This window comes from Choloepus didactylus, chromosome 23, assembly GCF_015220235.1.
Source record: "Choloepus didactylus isolate mChoDid1 chromosome 23, mChoDid1.pri, whole genome shotgun sequence".
NCBI classification, from domain to species: Eukaryota; Metazoa; Chordata; class Mammalia; order Pilosa; family Megalonychidae; genus Choloepus; species Choloepus didactylus.
In genome coordinates this window covers 9,719,437-9,732,685 of record NC_051329.1, presented here as the reverse complement: position 1 = coordinate 9,732,685, position 13,249 = coordinate 9,719,437, and the positions used below count along the sequence as shown (strand labels likewise).

General features: G+C 40.3%; 1 protein-coding gene across 1 annotated transcript in view; it reads right to left on the bottom strand.

Moving 5' to 3' along the window:
• The window catches only part of ANAPC5 (anaphase promoting complex subunit 5), a 50,788-nt gene continuing 37,539 nt past the window's right edge, over positions 1–13,249 (bottom strand). The window contains exons 16-17 of the mRNA XM_037817237.1: positions 825–987; positions 1–414 (exon numbers count right to left, since the gene is read on the bottom strand). Of these exons, the coding sequence (XP_037673165.1) occupies positions 218–414; positions 825–987 (360 nt within the window). The 3' untranslated portion in view covers positions 1–217. The remainder of the gene's footprint in view (positions 415–824; positions 988–13,249) is intronic.

The window sequence follows — 13,249 nt, the reverse complement described above, 5'->3', positions numbered from 1 at the left end:
TAACTTGTTAGCAAAAGAGCTGTTTATTAACAAAAACAAATGGTGCCCTTTGCTACCAAAAAAATAAACTAACTAACTGGAACGCAGTCTATTGACAGGAAAGACAGGGTGTTACAAATACATCATTTATGGGGAGAAAGGGAGGGTGCCCAAGTCCAAAATCGTACATGCTGCCCGGCAGTCCCCAGACGGCGGTGCCCTCACTAGAGATGACTGATCAGGGGCACCCGGGAGAGGGCAGCTCTTGGTGCAGCTGCCGGAAGAGCATCGCACACCGGTTCCTCTCCTGGGTCCTCCCCAGGCTGTGGTAGAGCCTGGCCTGGAAGTAGACGACGTCTCTGATTTGCTCTTTGCAGTCGACCTTTGCAAAATAGCTCCTGGCTTCGTTGAGGTTCTCAATGGCGGCCTCCAGAGCTGTGGGAAAGTGGAGAGAAATACCACATGCATTTAACTCAACACTCTACGTATAGTTTTCGAATAGGTATCTAGTTTTATTTGCTTAACTTTCACCAGATAGGTTATATTCTAGTCTAAGAAAAAAAAAATGCACTAGAGTGAGGTTTGTAAAAAGGTCTGTAGTCCTGATTTCTAATCAGGCACCTGGCTCTATAGGGTTAATATAACCACTCACCTGCCCTCAATCCTTCTTCCAGGCATGCATGTGCGGGAACTTTAAATGCAGTAGGTATGAAATGTTAACGGATATTTGTAAAACTCTGAACTGAAATGTTGTCCCAAATTTAATGTCTTTTCTTCTTCTGGGTCCTAAATTTTAGAAGTTCTCTGGAATAGTATTTCCTGACAATATTTGTAAGGCCTCCTACCTTCTACTTTCTTTGGTGGATCGTAGGAAGCTGCTGAAGCCACCTGGCACTTGGCCACCAAGAACATGGCACAACCTTTGTCCAGGACGGCGCCGTCAGCCAAGATGGGCTCAATGGCCATGTGGAGGAGACTCAGGGCCTGTTCAGGGATTCCAAGGATGAGCTGAAAAAGAAAGAGCATGGCACTGTGCATACCCACACCTTCTGCCAGGAAGGGCTCTGTGTCTGTTTCTAGCCCTTCTCCTGAGTGGCCACCGGCACACCACATCACAACGTGCACCAATCTGAGAAAATGTGGTGTGTGGCAATCTGATTTAGACTATGATAGAAGCAAAAGGATGTGATTATTCACAATACAGAAAGGTTTTTGTCTTCAGAAAAAGATCCGACATAGATATGCTTCAGATTGGCAATTCTAAAGGGTTGAACCAGCTGTGTAAGCCACCAAGAAAATAACTCAGAAGTACATGGTAGGCCCACCCTGACAAGATGGCGGAGTGAGATGCTTCAGGGCTCCGTCTCCCGACACAAACTTTGAACAATCAGCAAGAACTGGCAGAAATATCCTTCTCAAAGCTCCAGAAAATAGTTAAGGACTGCAGTGACAGGACAGGTGCCGAACCAAGAAAAAGGCGACTCAAATTGGTAGAACTGATGCGGTTAATTGTACAAATATAAGGAAGTTTTTATATGAACGATAACAAATGTATGTCACTATTACAAGGGGTTAAAAATAAAATGGTATATGGAAAAAATACAATTAATGCAAACCAAGGTCTACAGTTAACTGTAACACTGTAATATTCTTTCATTAATTGTAACAAAGGCAATTACCAAAGCCAAATGTCATTAAGAGATGGATATAAGGGAGGGGTATGGGATTTTTTTTTTCTTCTTTCTTTTCGGAAGAACTAGGAATGTTCTCTTATAGAGTGGGTGGTGAATGCATAACTATGTGAGTATATCAGGAGCCACTGATTGTACACTTAGGATGGATTGTATGGTGTCTGAATAAAACTGCTTAAAAAAGTAAGCAGAAAACTACAAGTGTTGGAGATGACATGGAGAAAGAGGTATACCTATTCACTGCTGGTAGGGAACAGAATTGTGCAGCCCCTCTGGAGGGTAGTATGGCAGTTCCTCAGGAAGCTAAGTATAAAACTGCCATATGATCCAGCAATCCCATTACTGGGTACATACTTGGAAGAACTGAAAGCAGGGACATGAACAGACATTTTCACGCTGATGTTTACAGTGGCATTATTCATGATCGCCAATGGATGGAGCCGGCTCGAGGGTCCACTGCCTGATGAGCAGAAAGGCGAACTGTGGTGTAGACATACGACAGAATATTGTGTGGCTGCAGAAAGGAATGAAGTTGTGAGGCGTGCAGTGATGTGACTGAAGCTTGAGGACATTATGTTGAGTGAAATAAACCAGAAACGAAAGGTCAAATATTGGATGATCTCACTAATATGAACTAAGTATAAAGAGCCAACTCTGAGAGATAAATTTGAAAGCGTATGTTATCAGGATATAGAAAGAGGTCAGAGATTGGGCAATTGATGCTTAAAGAGTATGGAATGTTCAGTAAGGTTGATTGTAAAGGTTTGGAAATGTATAGCATAATACAGTGTGATGGTAGCACAATACTGTAAGTGTTGGTTAAAAGAGGAAGGCTAGAGTCATGTATGTCACCAGAAGGAAAGATAGAGGATAAAAACTGGGACTGTATAATTTAGCAAAACCTAGAGTGGATTATGATGGTGGTTAATTGTACAAATATTGAAAGTTCTTACGTGAACTAGAGCAAACATGTCACTATTACAAGGTGTAATAATAGGGTGCTATGTGGGAAAAAATACAATTATTATAAACTAAGGTCTATAGTTAACAGTAACATTGTAGTATTCTTTCATTAACTGTAACAAAGGCACTATACCAAAGCTAAATGTCACTAAGAGGGGGGTATAAGGGGTATAGGATTTTCTTCTTTGGAAGAAATGGCAATGTTCTCATATTGACTGTAGTGGTGAACGCATAACTGTGATTATACCAAGAGCCACTGATTGTATACTTAGGATGGATTGTGTGGTGTGTGAATAAAACTGTTTAAAAAAAAAAGACGTGCCCTGCTCAAGGGCTGAAAATTAATAAAATAAATCAGTTTTACTGCAAAAAAAAGAAAAAGGGTAGAATCTTAGTGCAGCTTGGTGCAGACTGACCCACGCTCCCAGTGAGGTCCCTGGTGCAGGTTCCAGAGACAGGAGAAGAACCCTCATGCGAGATTGGGAGCATGGATGTCTGGCCAAATCTGTCTGGCGGTGGCCTGAGGGCCTCACCATTCTGGAACTTGCCATGCAGGTAGAAAGCAGCTCACAGAGCTCTCCTACAGAATGCTGTGGGAGAGCAATCAAGTGGCTGCCTGGGGCAAGGGGCTGTTGGTTGTAGTGCTTGAGGAAACTGTTTCCTAGGGAAGAGGGGACATTCCTGTCATGTAAATGGGGGAATTCCTAGGGCCACACACACATGCCCAAGACAAGAAAGGACCAGGGAGGCCCACTTTGGCCTCTTGCTATTCTCTAAGCTCACTGTATGGATAAGCTCTGAAGCAGAGAACTGGCACACGTCAGTCTGCAAAGACTGGGAAAGGGGTTTCCTTTTTTTTTTTTTTTTGGTAGCTCCTGGCATTCAAGGAAAGCTCTATCATAACACTAACTGGATACAACTTAAGGAACAGATAGCTCAGAGTTAAATTCTAGCAATAACAAATTAAAATGTCAAAATGTCCAGGTTAAACAAAACACTACAAAACACAAAGTAACAGGAGATGATGGCCCAGGCAAAGGAAAAATCAAAGCATTAGAAACTATCAATGAGGAGCCCATATCAGAAAAAGACTTTTAAAAAAATAGTGCTAAATATGCTCAAAGAGCTAAAGGAAATAATGGCCAAAGAACTAAAGGAAATAAGAAAAACAACAGATGAACATAAAAGGATTATCAATAGAGAGTAGGAAATTATAAAAAGAAACCAAACAGAGCTGAAGATCATGGTAACAGAAATAAAAAATTCCCTAGAGGGGTTCAACAGCAGATTGGAACAGGCTAAAGAAAGAATCAGGGAACTTGAAGAAAAGATAATGGAAACCATACAGCCTGAAGAGCAGAAAGAAGAAAGAATGAAGAAAAGTAAAGAGAGCCTGAGGAAACGTGGGACACCATCAAGCACACCAATATACACACTGTGGGAATCCCAGAAGGCGGAGAGAGAGAGAGAGGGGCAGAGAGAATATTCAAAGAAATAATGGCTGAAAACTTCCCAAATTTAACAAAAGACATGAATATACATGTTCAAAACACTGAACAAACTCCAAACGGCATGGCATATTATATAACCAAACTGTCAAATGCCATCTAAAGATAAAGAGAACTGTGAAAGCCCCAAGACAGAAGCAACAAGTCACATACAAGGGAGCCTCAATAAGATTAATTGCCAATTTCCATAGGAAATTATGGAGGCAAGAAGGCAGTGGGATGACACATTTAAAGTGGTGAAAGCAAACAATTGCCAACCAAGAAATTCTGTATCTGGCAAAACTGTCTTTCAGAAATGAAGGAGAGGAGGCGGGGCAAGATGGTAGACTGGTGAGCTGTATGTTTTAGTTACTCCTCCAGGAAAGTAGGTAAAAAGCCAGGAACTGCGTGGACTGGACACCACAGAGCAATCTGTCTTTGGGCATACTTCATACAACACTCATGAAAACGTGGAACTGCTGAGATCAGCGAAATCTGTAAGTTTTTGCGGCCAGGGGACCCGCGCCCCTCCCTGCCAGGCTCAGTCCCGGGGGAGGAGGGGCTGTCAGCTCCAGGAAGGAGAAGGGAGAATTGCAGTGGCTGCTCTTACCGGAAACTCATTCTACTGATTCAAACTCCAACCATAGATAGACTGAGGCCAGACACCAGAGACTCTGAGAGCAGCCAGCCCAGCAGAGAGGAGACAGGCATAGAAAAAAAACAACACAAAAAACTCCAAAATAAAAGCAGAGGATTTTTGGAGTTCTGGTGAACACAGAAAGGGGAAGGGCGGAGATCAGGCCTTGAGGCGCATATGCAAATCCCGAAGCAAGGCTGATCTCTCTGCCCTGGGCACTTTTCCTTAATGGCCCTGGTTGCTTTGTCTATTAGCATTTCAATAACCCATTAGATCTCTGAGGAGGGCCGTGTTTTTTTTTGTTTGTTTGTTTGTTTTTTTTTTTGTTTTTTTTTTTTTTAAATCCTTTTTGCTTTTTCTAAAACAATTACTCTAAGAAGCTCAATACAGAAAGCTTCAAAGAATTGAAATTTGGGCACGTCAAGTCAAGAGCAGAACTAAGAGAGCTCTGAGACAAAAGGCAATAATCCACTGGCTGAGAAAATTCACTAAACAACACAACTTCCCAAGAAAAGGGGGGTGTCCGCTCACAGCCACCATCCTGGTGGACAGGAAACACTCCTGCCCATCGCCAGCCCCATAGCCCAGAGCTGCCCCAGACAACCCAGTGTGACGGAAGTGCTTCAAATAACAGGCACACACCACAAAACTGGGCGTGGACATTAGCCTTCCCTGCAACCTCAGCTGAATCTCCCAGAGCTGGGAAGGGGGAGCAGTGTGAATTAACAGAGCCCCATTCAGCCATCATTTGAGCAGACTGGGAGCCTCCCAACACAGCCCAGCAGCCCAGAACTGCCCTGGGGGGACGGCACTCACCTGCGACATAGCACAGTCATCCCTCAACAGAGGACCCGGGGTGCACAGCCTGGAAGAGGGGCCCACTTGCAAGTCTCAGGAGCCATACGCCAATACCAAAGACTTGTGGGTCAGTGGCAGAGACAAACTGTGGCAGGACTGAACTGAAGGATTAGACTATTGCAGTAGCTTTAAAACTCTAGGATCATCAGGGAGATTTGATTGTTAGGGCCACCCCCCCTCCCCGACTGCCCAGAAACACGCCCCACATACAGGGCAGGCAACACCAACTACACACGCAAGCTTGGGACACCAATTGGGCCCCACAAGACTCACTCCCCCACTCACCAAAAAGGCTAAGCAGGGGAGATCTGGCTTGTGGAGAACAGGTGGCTCGTGGACGCCACCTGCTGGTTAGTTAGAGAAAGTGTACTCCACGAAGCTGTAGATCTGATAAATTAGAGATAAGGACTTCAACTGGTCTACAAACCCTAAAAGAACCCTATCAAGGTCAGCAAATGCCACGAGGCCAAAAACAACAGAAAATTATAAAGCATATGAAAAAACCAGACGATATGGATAACCCAAGCCCAAGCACCCAAATCAAAAGACCAGAAGAGACACACCTAGAGCAGCTACTCAAAGAACTAAAGATGAACAATGAGACCCTAGTACGGGATATGAAGGAAATCAAGAAGACCCTAGAAGAGCATAAAGAAGACATTGCAAGACTAAATAAAAAAATGGATGATCTTATGGAAATTAAAGAAACTGTTGACCAAATTAAAAAGATTCTGGACACTCATAGTACAAGACTAGAGGAAGTTGAACAACGAATCAGTGACCTGGAAGATGACAGAATGGAAAATGAAAACATAAAAGAAAGAATGGGGAAAAAAATTGAAAAACTCGAAATGGACCTCAGGGATATGATAGATAATATGAAACGTCCGAATATAAGACTCATTGGTGTCCCAGAAGGGGAAGAAAAGGGTAAAGGTCTAGGAAGAGTATTCAAAGAAATTGTTGGGGAAAACTTCCCAAATCTTCTAAACAACATAAATACACAAATCATAAATGCTCAGCGAACTCCAAATAGAATAAATCCAAAAAAACCCACTCCGAGACATATACTGATCACACTGTCAAACATAGAAGAGAAGGAGCAAGTTCTGAAAGCAGCAAGAGAAAAGCAATTCACCACATACAAAGGAAACAGCATAAGACTAAGTAGTGACTACTCAGCAGCCACCATGGAGGCGAGAAGGCAGTGGCACGATATATTTAAAATTCTGAGTGAGAGGAATTTCCAGCCAAGAATACTTTATCCAGCAAAGCTCTCCTTCAAATTTGAGGGAGAGCTTAAATTTTTCACAGACAAAGAAATGCTGAGAGAATTTGCTAACAAGAGACCTGCCCTACTGGAGATACTAAAGGGAGCCCTACAGACAGAGAAACAAAGACAGGACAGAGAGACTTGGAGAAAGGTTCAGTACTAAAGAGATTCGGTATGGGTACAATAAAGGATATTAATAGAGAGAGGGAAAAATATGGCAAACATAATCCAAAGGATAAGATGGCCGATTCAAGAAATGCCTTCACGGTTTTAACGTTGAATGTAAATGGATTAAACTCCCCAATTAAAAGATATAGATTCGCAGAATGGATCAAAAAAAATGAACCATCAATATGTTGCATACAAGAGACTCATCTTAGACACAGGGACACAAAGAAACTGAAAGTGAAAGGATGGAAAAAAATATTTCATGCAAGCTACAGCCAAAAGAAAGCAGGTGTAGCAATATTAATCTCAGATAAAATAGACTTCAAATGCAGGGATGTTTTGAGAGACAAAGAAGGCCACTACATACTAATAAAAGGGGCAATTCAGCAAGAAGAAATAACAATCGTAAATGTCTATGCACCCAATCAAGGTGCCACAAAATACATGAGAGAAACATTGGCAAAACTAAAGGAAGCAATTGATGTTTCCACAATAATTGTGGGAGACTTCAACACATCACTCTCTCCTATAGATAGATCAACCAGACAGAAGACCAATAAGGAAATTGAAAACCTAAACAATCTGATAAATGAATTAGATTTAACAGACATCTACAGGACATTACATCCCAAATCAACAGGATACACATACTTTTCTAGTGCTCACGGAACTTTCTCCAGAATAGATCATATGCTGGGACATAAAACAAGCCTCAATAAATTTAAAAAGATTGAAATTATTCAAAGCACATTCTCTGACCACAATGGAATACAATTAGAAGTCAATAACCATCAGAGACTTAGAAAATTCACAAATACCTGGAGGTTAAACAACACACTCCTAAACAATCAGTGGGTTAAAGAAGAAATAGCAAGAGAAATTGCTAAATATATAGAGACGAATGAAAATGAGAACACAACATACCAAAACCTATGGGATGCAGCAAAAGCAGTGCTAAGGGGGAAATTTATAGCACTAAACGCATATATTAAAAAGGAAGAAAGAGCCAAAATCAAAGAACTAATGGATCAACTGAAGAAGCTAGAAAATGAACAGCAAACCAATCCTAAACCAAGTACAAGAAAAGAAATAACAAGGATTAAAGCAGAAATAAATGACATAGAGAACAAAAAAACAATAGAAAGGATAAATATCACCAAAAGTTGGTTCTTTGAGAAGATCAACAAGATTGACAAGCCCCTAGCTAGACTGACAAAATCAAAAAGAGAGAAGACCCATATAAACAAAATAATGAATGAAAAAGGTGACATAACTGCAGATCCTGAAGAAATTAAAAAAATTATAAGAGGATATTATGAACAACTGTATGGCAACAAACTGGATAATGTAGAAGAAATGGACAATTTCCTGGAAACATATGAACAACCTAGACTGACCAGAGAAGAAATAGAAGACCTCAACCAACCCATCACAAGCAAAGAGATCCAATCAGTCATCAAAAATCTTCCCACAAATAAATGCCCAGGGCCAGATGGCTTCACAGGGGAATTCTACCAAACTTTCCAGAAAGAACTGACACCAATCTTACTCAAACTCTTTCAAAACATTGAAAAAAATGGAACACTACCTAATTCATTTTATGAAGCTAACATCAATCTAATACCAAAACCAGGCAAAGATGCTACAAAAAAGGAAAACTACCGGCCAATCTCCCTAATGAATATAGATGCAAAAATCCTCAACAAAATACTTGCAAATCGAATCCAAAGACACATTAAAAAAATCATACACCATGACCAAGTGGGGTTCATTCCAGGCATGCAAGGATGGTTCAACATAAGAAAAACAATCAATGTATTACAACACATTAAAAACTCGAAAGGGAAAAATCAATTGATCATCTCAATAGATGCTGAAAAAGCATTTGACAAAATCCAACATCCGTTTTTGATAAAAACACTTCAAAAGGTAGGAATTGAAGGAAACTTCCTCAACATGATAAAGAGCATATATGAAAAACCCACAGCCAGCATAGTACTCAATAGTGAGAGGCTGAAAGCCTTCCCTCTAAGATCAGGAACAAGACAAGGATGCCCGCTGTCACCACTGTTATTCAACATTGTGCTGGAAGTGCTAGCCAGGGCAATCCGGCAAGACAAAGAAATAAAAGGCATCCAAATTGGAAAAGAAGAAGTAAAACTGTCATTGTTTGCAGATGATATGATCTTATATCTAGAAAACCCTGAGAAATCAACGATACACCTACTAGAGCTAATAAACAAATTTAGCAAAGTAGCGGGATACAAGATTAATGCACATAAGTCAGTAATGTTTCTATATGCTAGAAATGAACAAACTGAAGAGACACTCAAGAAAAAGATACCATTTTCAATAGCAACTAAAAAAATCAAGTACCTAGGAATAAACTTAACCAAAGATGTAAAAGACCTATACAAAGAAAACTACATAACTCTACTAAAAGAAATAGAAGGGGACCTTCAAAGATGGAAAAATATTCCATGTTCATGGATAGGAAGACTAAATGTCATTAAGATGTCAATTCTACCCAAACTCATCTACAGATTCAATGCAATCCCAATCAAAATTCCAACAACCTACTTTGCAGACTTGGAAAAGCTAGTTATCAAATTTATTTGGAAAGGGAAGATGCCTCGAATTGCTAAAGACACTTTAAAAAAGAAAAACGAAGTGGGAGGACTTACACTCCCTGACTTTGAAGCTTATTATAAAGCCACAGTTGCCAAAACAGCATGGTACTGGCACAAAGATAGACATATAGATCAATGGAATCGAATTGAGAATTCAGAGATAGACCCTCAGATCTATGGCCGACTGATCTTTGATAAGGCCCCCAAAGTCACCGAACTGAGCCATAATGGTCTTTTCAACAAATGGGGCTGGGAGAGTTGGATATCCATATCCAAAAGAATGAAAGAGGACCCCTACCTCACCCCCTACACAAAAATTAACTCAAATTGGACCAAAGATCTCAATATAAAAGAAAGTACCATAAAACTCCTAGAAGATAATGTAGGAAAACATCTTCAAGACCTTGTATTAGGAGGCCACTTCCTAGACTTTACACCCAAAGCACAAGCAACAAAAGAGAAAATAGATAAATGGGAACTCCTCAAGCTTAGAAGTTTCTGCACCTCAAAGGAATTTCTCAAAAAGGTAAAGAGGCAGCCAACTCAATGGGAAAAAATTTTTGGAAACCATGTATCTGACAAAAGACTGATATCTTGCATATACAAAGAAATCCTACAACTCAATGACAATAGTACAGTCGGCCCAATTATAAAATGGGCAAAAGATATGAAAAGACAGTTCTCTGAAGAGGAAATACAAATGGCCAAGAAACACATGAAAAAAATGTTCAGCTTCACTAGCTATTAGAGAGATGCAAATTAAGACCACAATGAGATACCATCTAACACCGGTTAGAATGGCTGCCATTAAACAAACAGGAAACTACAAATGCTGGAGGGGATGTGGAGAAATTGGAACTCTTATTCATTGTTGGTGGGACTGTATAATGGTTCAGCCACTCTGGAAGTCAGTCTGGCAGTTCCTTAGAAAACTAGAGATAGAGCTACCATTCGATCCAGCGATTGCACTTCTCGGTATATACCCGGAAGATCGGAAAGCAGTGACACGAACAGATATCTGCACGCCAATGTTCATAGCAGCATTATTCACAATTGCCAAGAGATGGAAACAACCCAAATGTCCATCAACAGATGAGTGGATAAATAAAATGTGGTATATACACACGATGGAATACTACGCGGCAGTAAGAAGGAATGATCTGGTGAAACATATGACAACATGGATGAACCTTGAAGACATAATGCTGAGCGAAATAAGCCAGGCACAAAAAGAGAAATATTATATGCTACCACTAATGTGAACTTTGAAAAATGTAAAACAAATGGTTTATAATGTAGAATGTAGGGGAACTAGCAGTAGAGAGCAATTAAGGAAGGGGGAACAATAATCCAAGAAGAACAGATAAGCTATTTAACGTTCTGGGGATGCCCAGAAATGACTATGGTCTGTTAATTTCTGATGGATGTAGTAGGAACAAGTTCACTGAAATGTTGCTATAGTATGTAACTTTCTTGGGGTAAAGTAGGAACATGTTGGAAGTTAAGCAGTTATCTTAGGTTAGTTGTCTTTTTCTTACTCCCTTGCTATGGTCTCTTTGAAATGTTCTTTTATTGTATGTTTGTTTTTTTTTTTTTTTCTTTTTAACTTTTTTTTTTCATACAGTTGATTTGAAAAAAGAAGGGAAAGTTAAAAAAAAAAAAAAAGAAAAAAGACAAACAAGGAAAAAAAAAAAAAAAAAAAAAAAACGATGTAGTGCCCCCATGAGGAGCCGGGGGAGAATGCAGGGGTATTCGCCTACCCCACCTCCATGGTTGCTAACATGACCACAGACATAGGGGACTGGTGGTTTGATGGGTTGAGCCCTCTACCATAAGTTTTACCCTTGGGAAGACGGTTGCTGCAAAGGAGAGGCTAGGCCTCCCTGTATTTGTGCCTAAGAGTCTCCTCCTGAATGCCTCTTTGTTGCTCAGATGTGGCCCTCTCTCTCTGGCTAAGCCAACTTGAAAGGTGAAATCACTGCCCTCCCCCCTACGTGGGATCAGACACCCAGGGAAGTGAATCTCCCTGGCAACGTGGAATATGACTCCCGGGGAGGAATGTAGACCCGGCATCGTGGGATGGAGAACATCTTCTTGACCAAAAGGGGGATGTGAAAGGAAATGAAATAAGCTTCAGTGGCAGAGAGATTCCAAAACGAGCCGAGAGATCACTCTGGTGGGCACTCTTACGCACACTTTAGACAACCTTTTTTAGGTTCTAAAGAATTGGGGTAGCTGGTGGTGGATACCTGAAACTATTAAACTACAACCCAGAACCCATGAATCTCGAAGACAGTTGTATAAAAATGTAGCTTATGAGGGGTGACAGTGGGATTGGGAATGCCATAAGGACCAAACTCCACTTTGTCTAGTTTATGGATCGATGTGTAGAAAAGTAGGGGAAGCAAACAAACAGACAAAGGTACCTAGTGTTCTTTTTTACTTCAATTGCTCTTTTTCACTCTAATTATTATTCTTGTTATTTTTGTGTGTGTGCTAATGAAGGTGTCAGGGATTGATTTAGGTGATGAATGTACAACTATGTAATGGTACTGTAAACAATCGAAAGTACAATTTGTTTTGTATGACTGCGTGGTATGTGAATATATCTCAATAAAATGATGATTAAAAAAAAAAAAAAAAAAAAAAAAAAAAAGAGACCCAGACTGGGAGCCCTGAGACCACAGGTCGGGTCCTGGCTTGTCCTCAAATCGAACTGCATGACCTGAGGCTAATCTCTTTACCTCTCTGTGTCTGTTTTCTCACCTATAAAATGGAAAAAATAAAATGTGATTCACCTCAAAAAAAAAAAAAAAAAAAAAAAAAAAAAAGAAATGAAGGAGAGATTAAGACATTCCCAGATAAACAGAACCCACAGGAGTTAGTCACCAATAGACCAGCATTACAAGAGAAGCTAAATAGAGTTCTGCAGGTTGATAGGAAAAGATAACAAACAAGAGACTGGAGCCACGTGAAGAAATATGGATAATGACATGGGTAAATATAAATACTTGTAGTATCATATTTTTTACTTCCTACAGGATCTAAAAGGCAGATATATAAAATGTAATGATAAATCAGTGGTTTTGGACTCATAATGTATAAAAATGCAATTTGTGACAAGTACATAAAGGTGGGGGGGACGGATGGGTATAGGGACATAGTTGGTGTATGCCACTGAAGTTAAGCTGGTATCTAAACAAAAAGAATGTTATAGATTTTGGATGCTAAATTTAAGCCCCATGGTAACTATAAAGAAAATACAGCTAGGGGAGAGTGGGGTTGGAAAGTAGAGTTAATGCATAATGGGTGTGGGATTTCTGTTTGGGAAGATGGGAAAGTTTTAGTAATGGAAGGTGGTGAGGGTACTAAAAATTGTAAATACGAGTAATCCCACTGAATGATGTGCTTGGGAGTAGATGAGATGGGAAAGGTTACCCTGTACGCATGTTCCCACAATTTAAAAAAAAAGAATGAGCAACTAAAGAGACAATGACAATGAAATATAGTACATAATCCTGAACAGGAGAAAAGGCCCAAAAGGACATATTGGGTTATGAAAA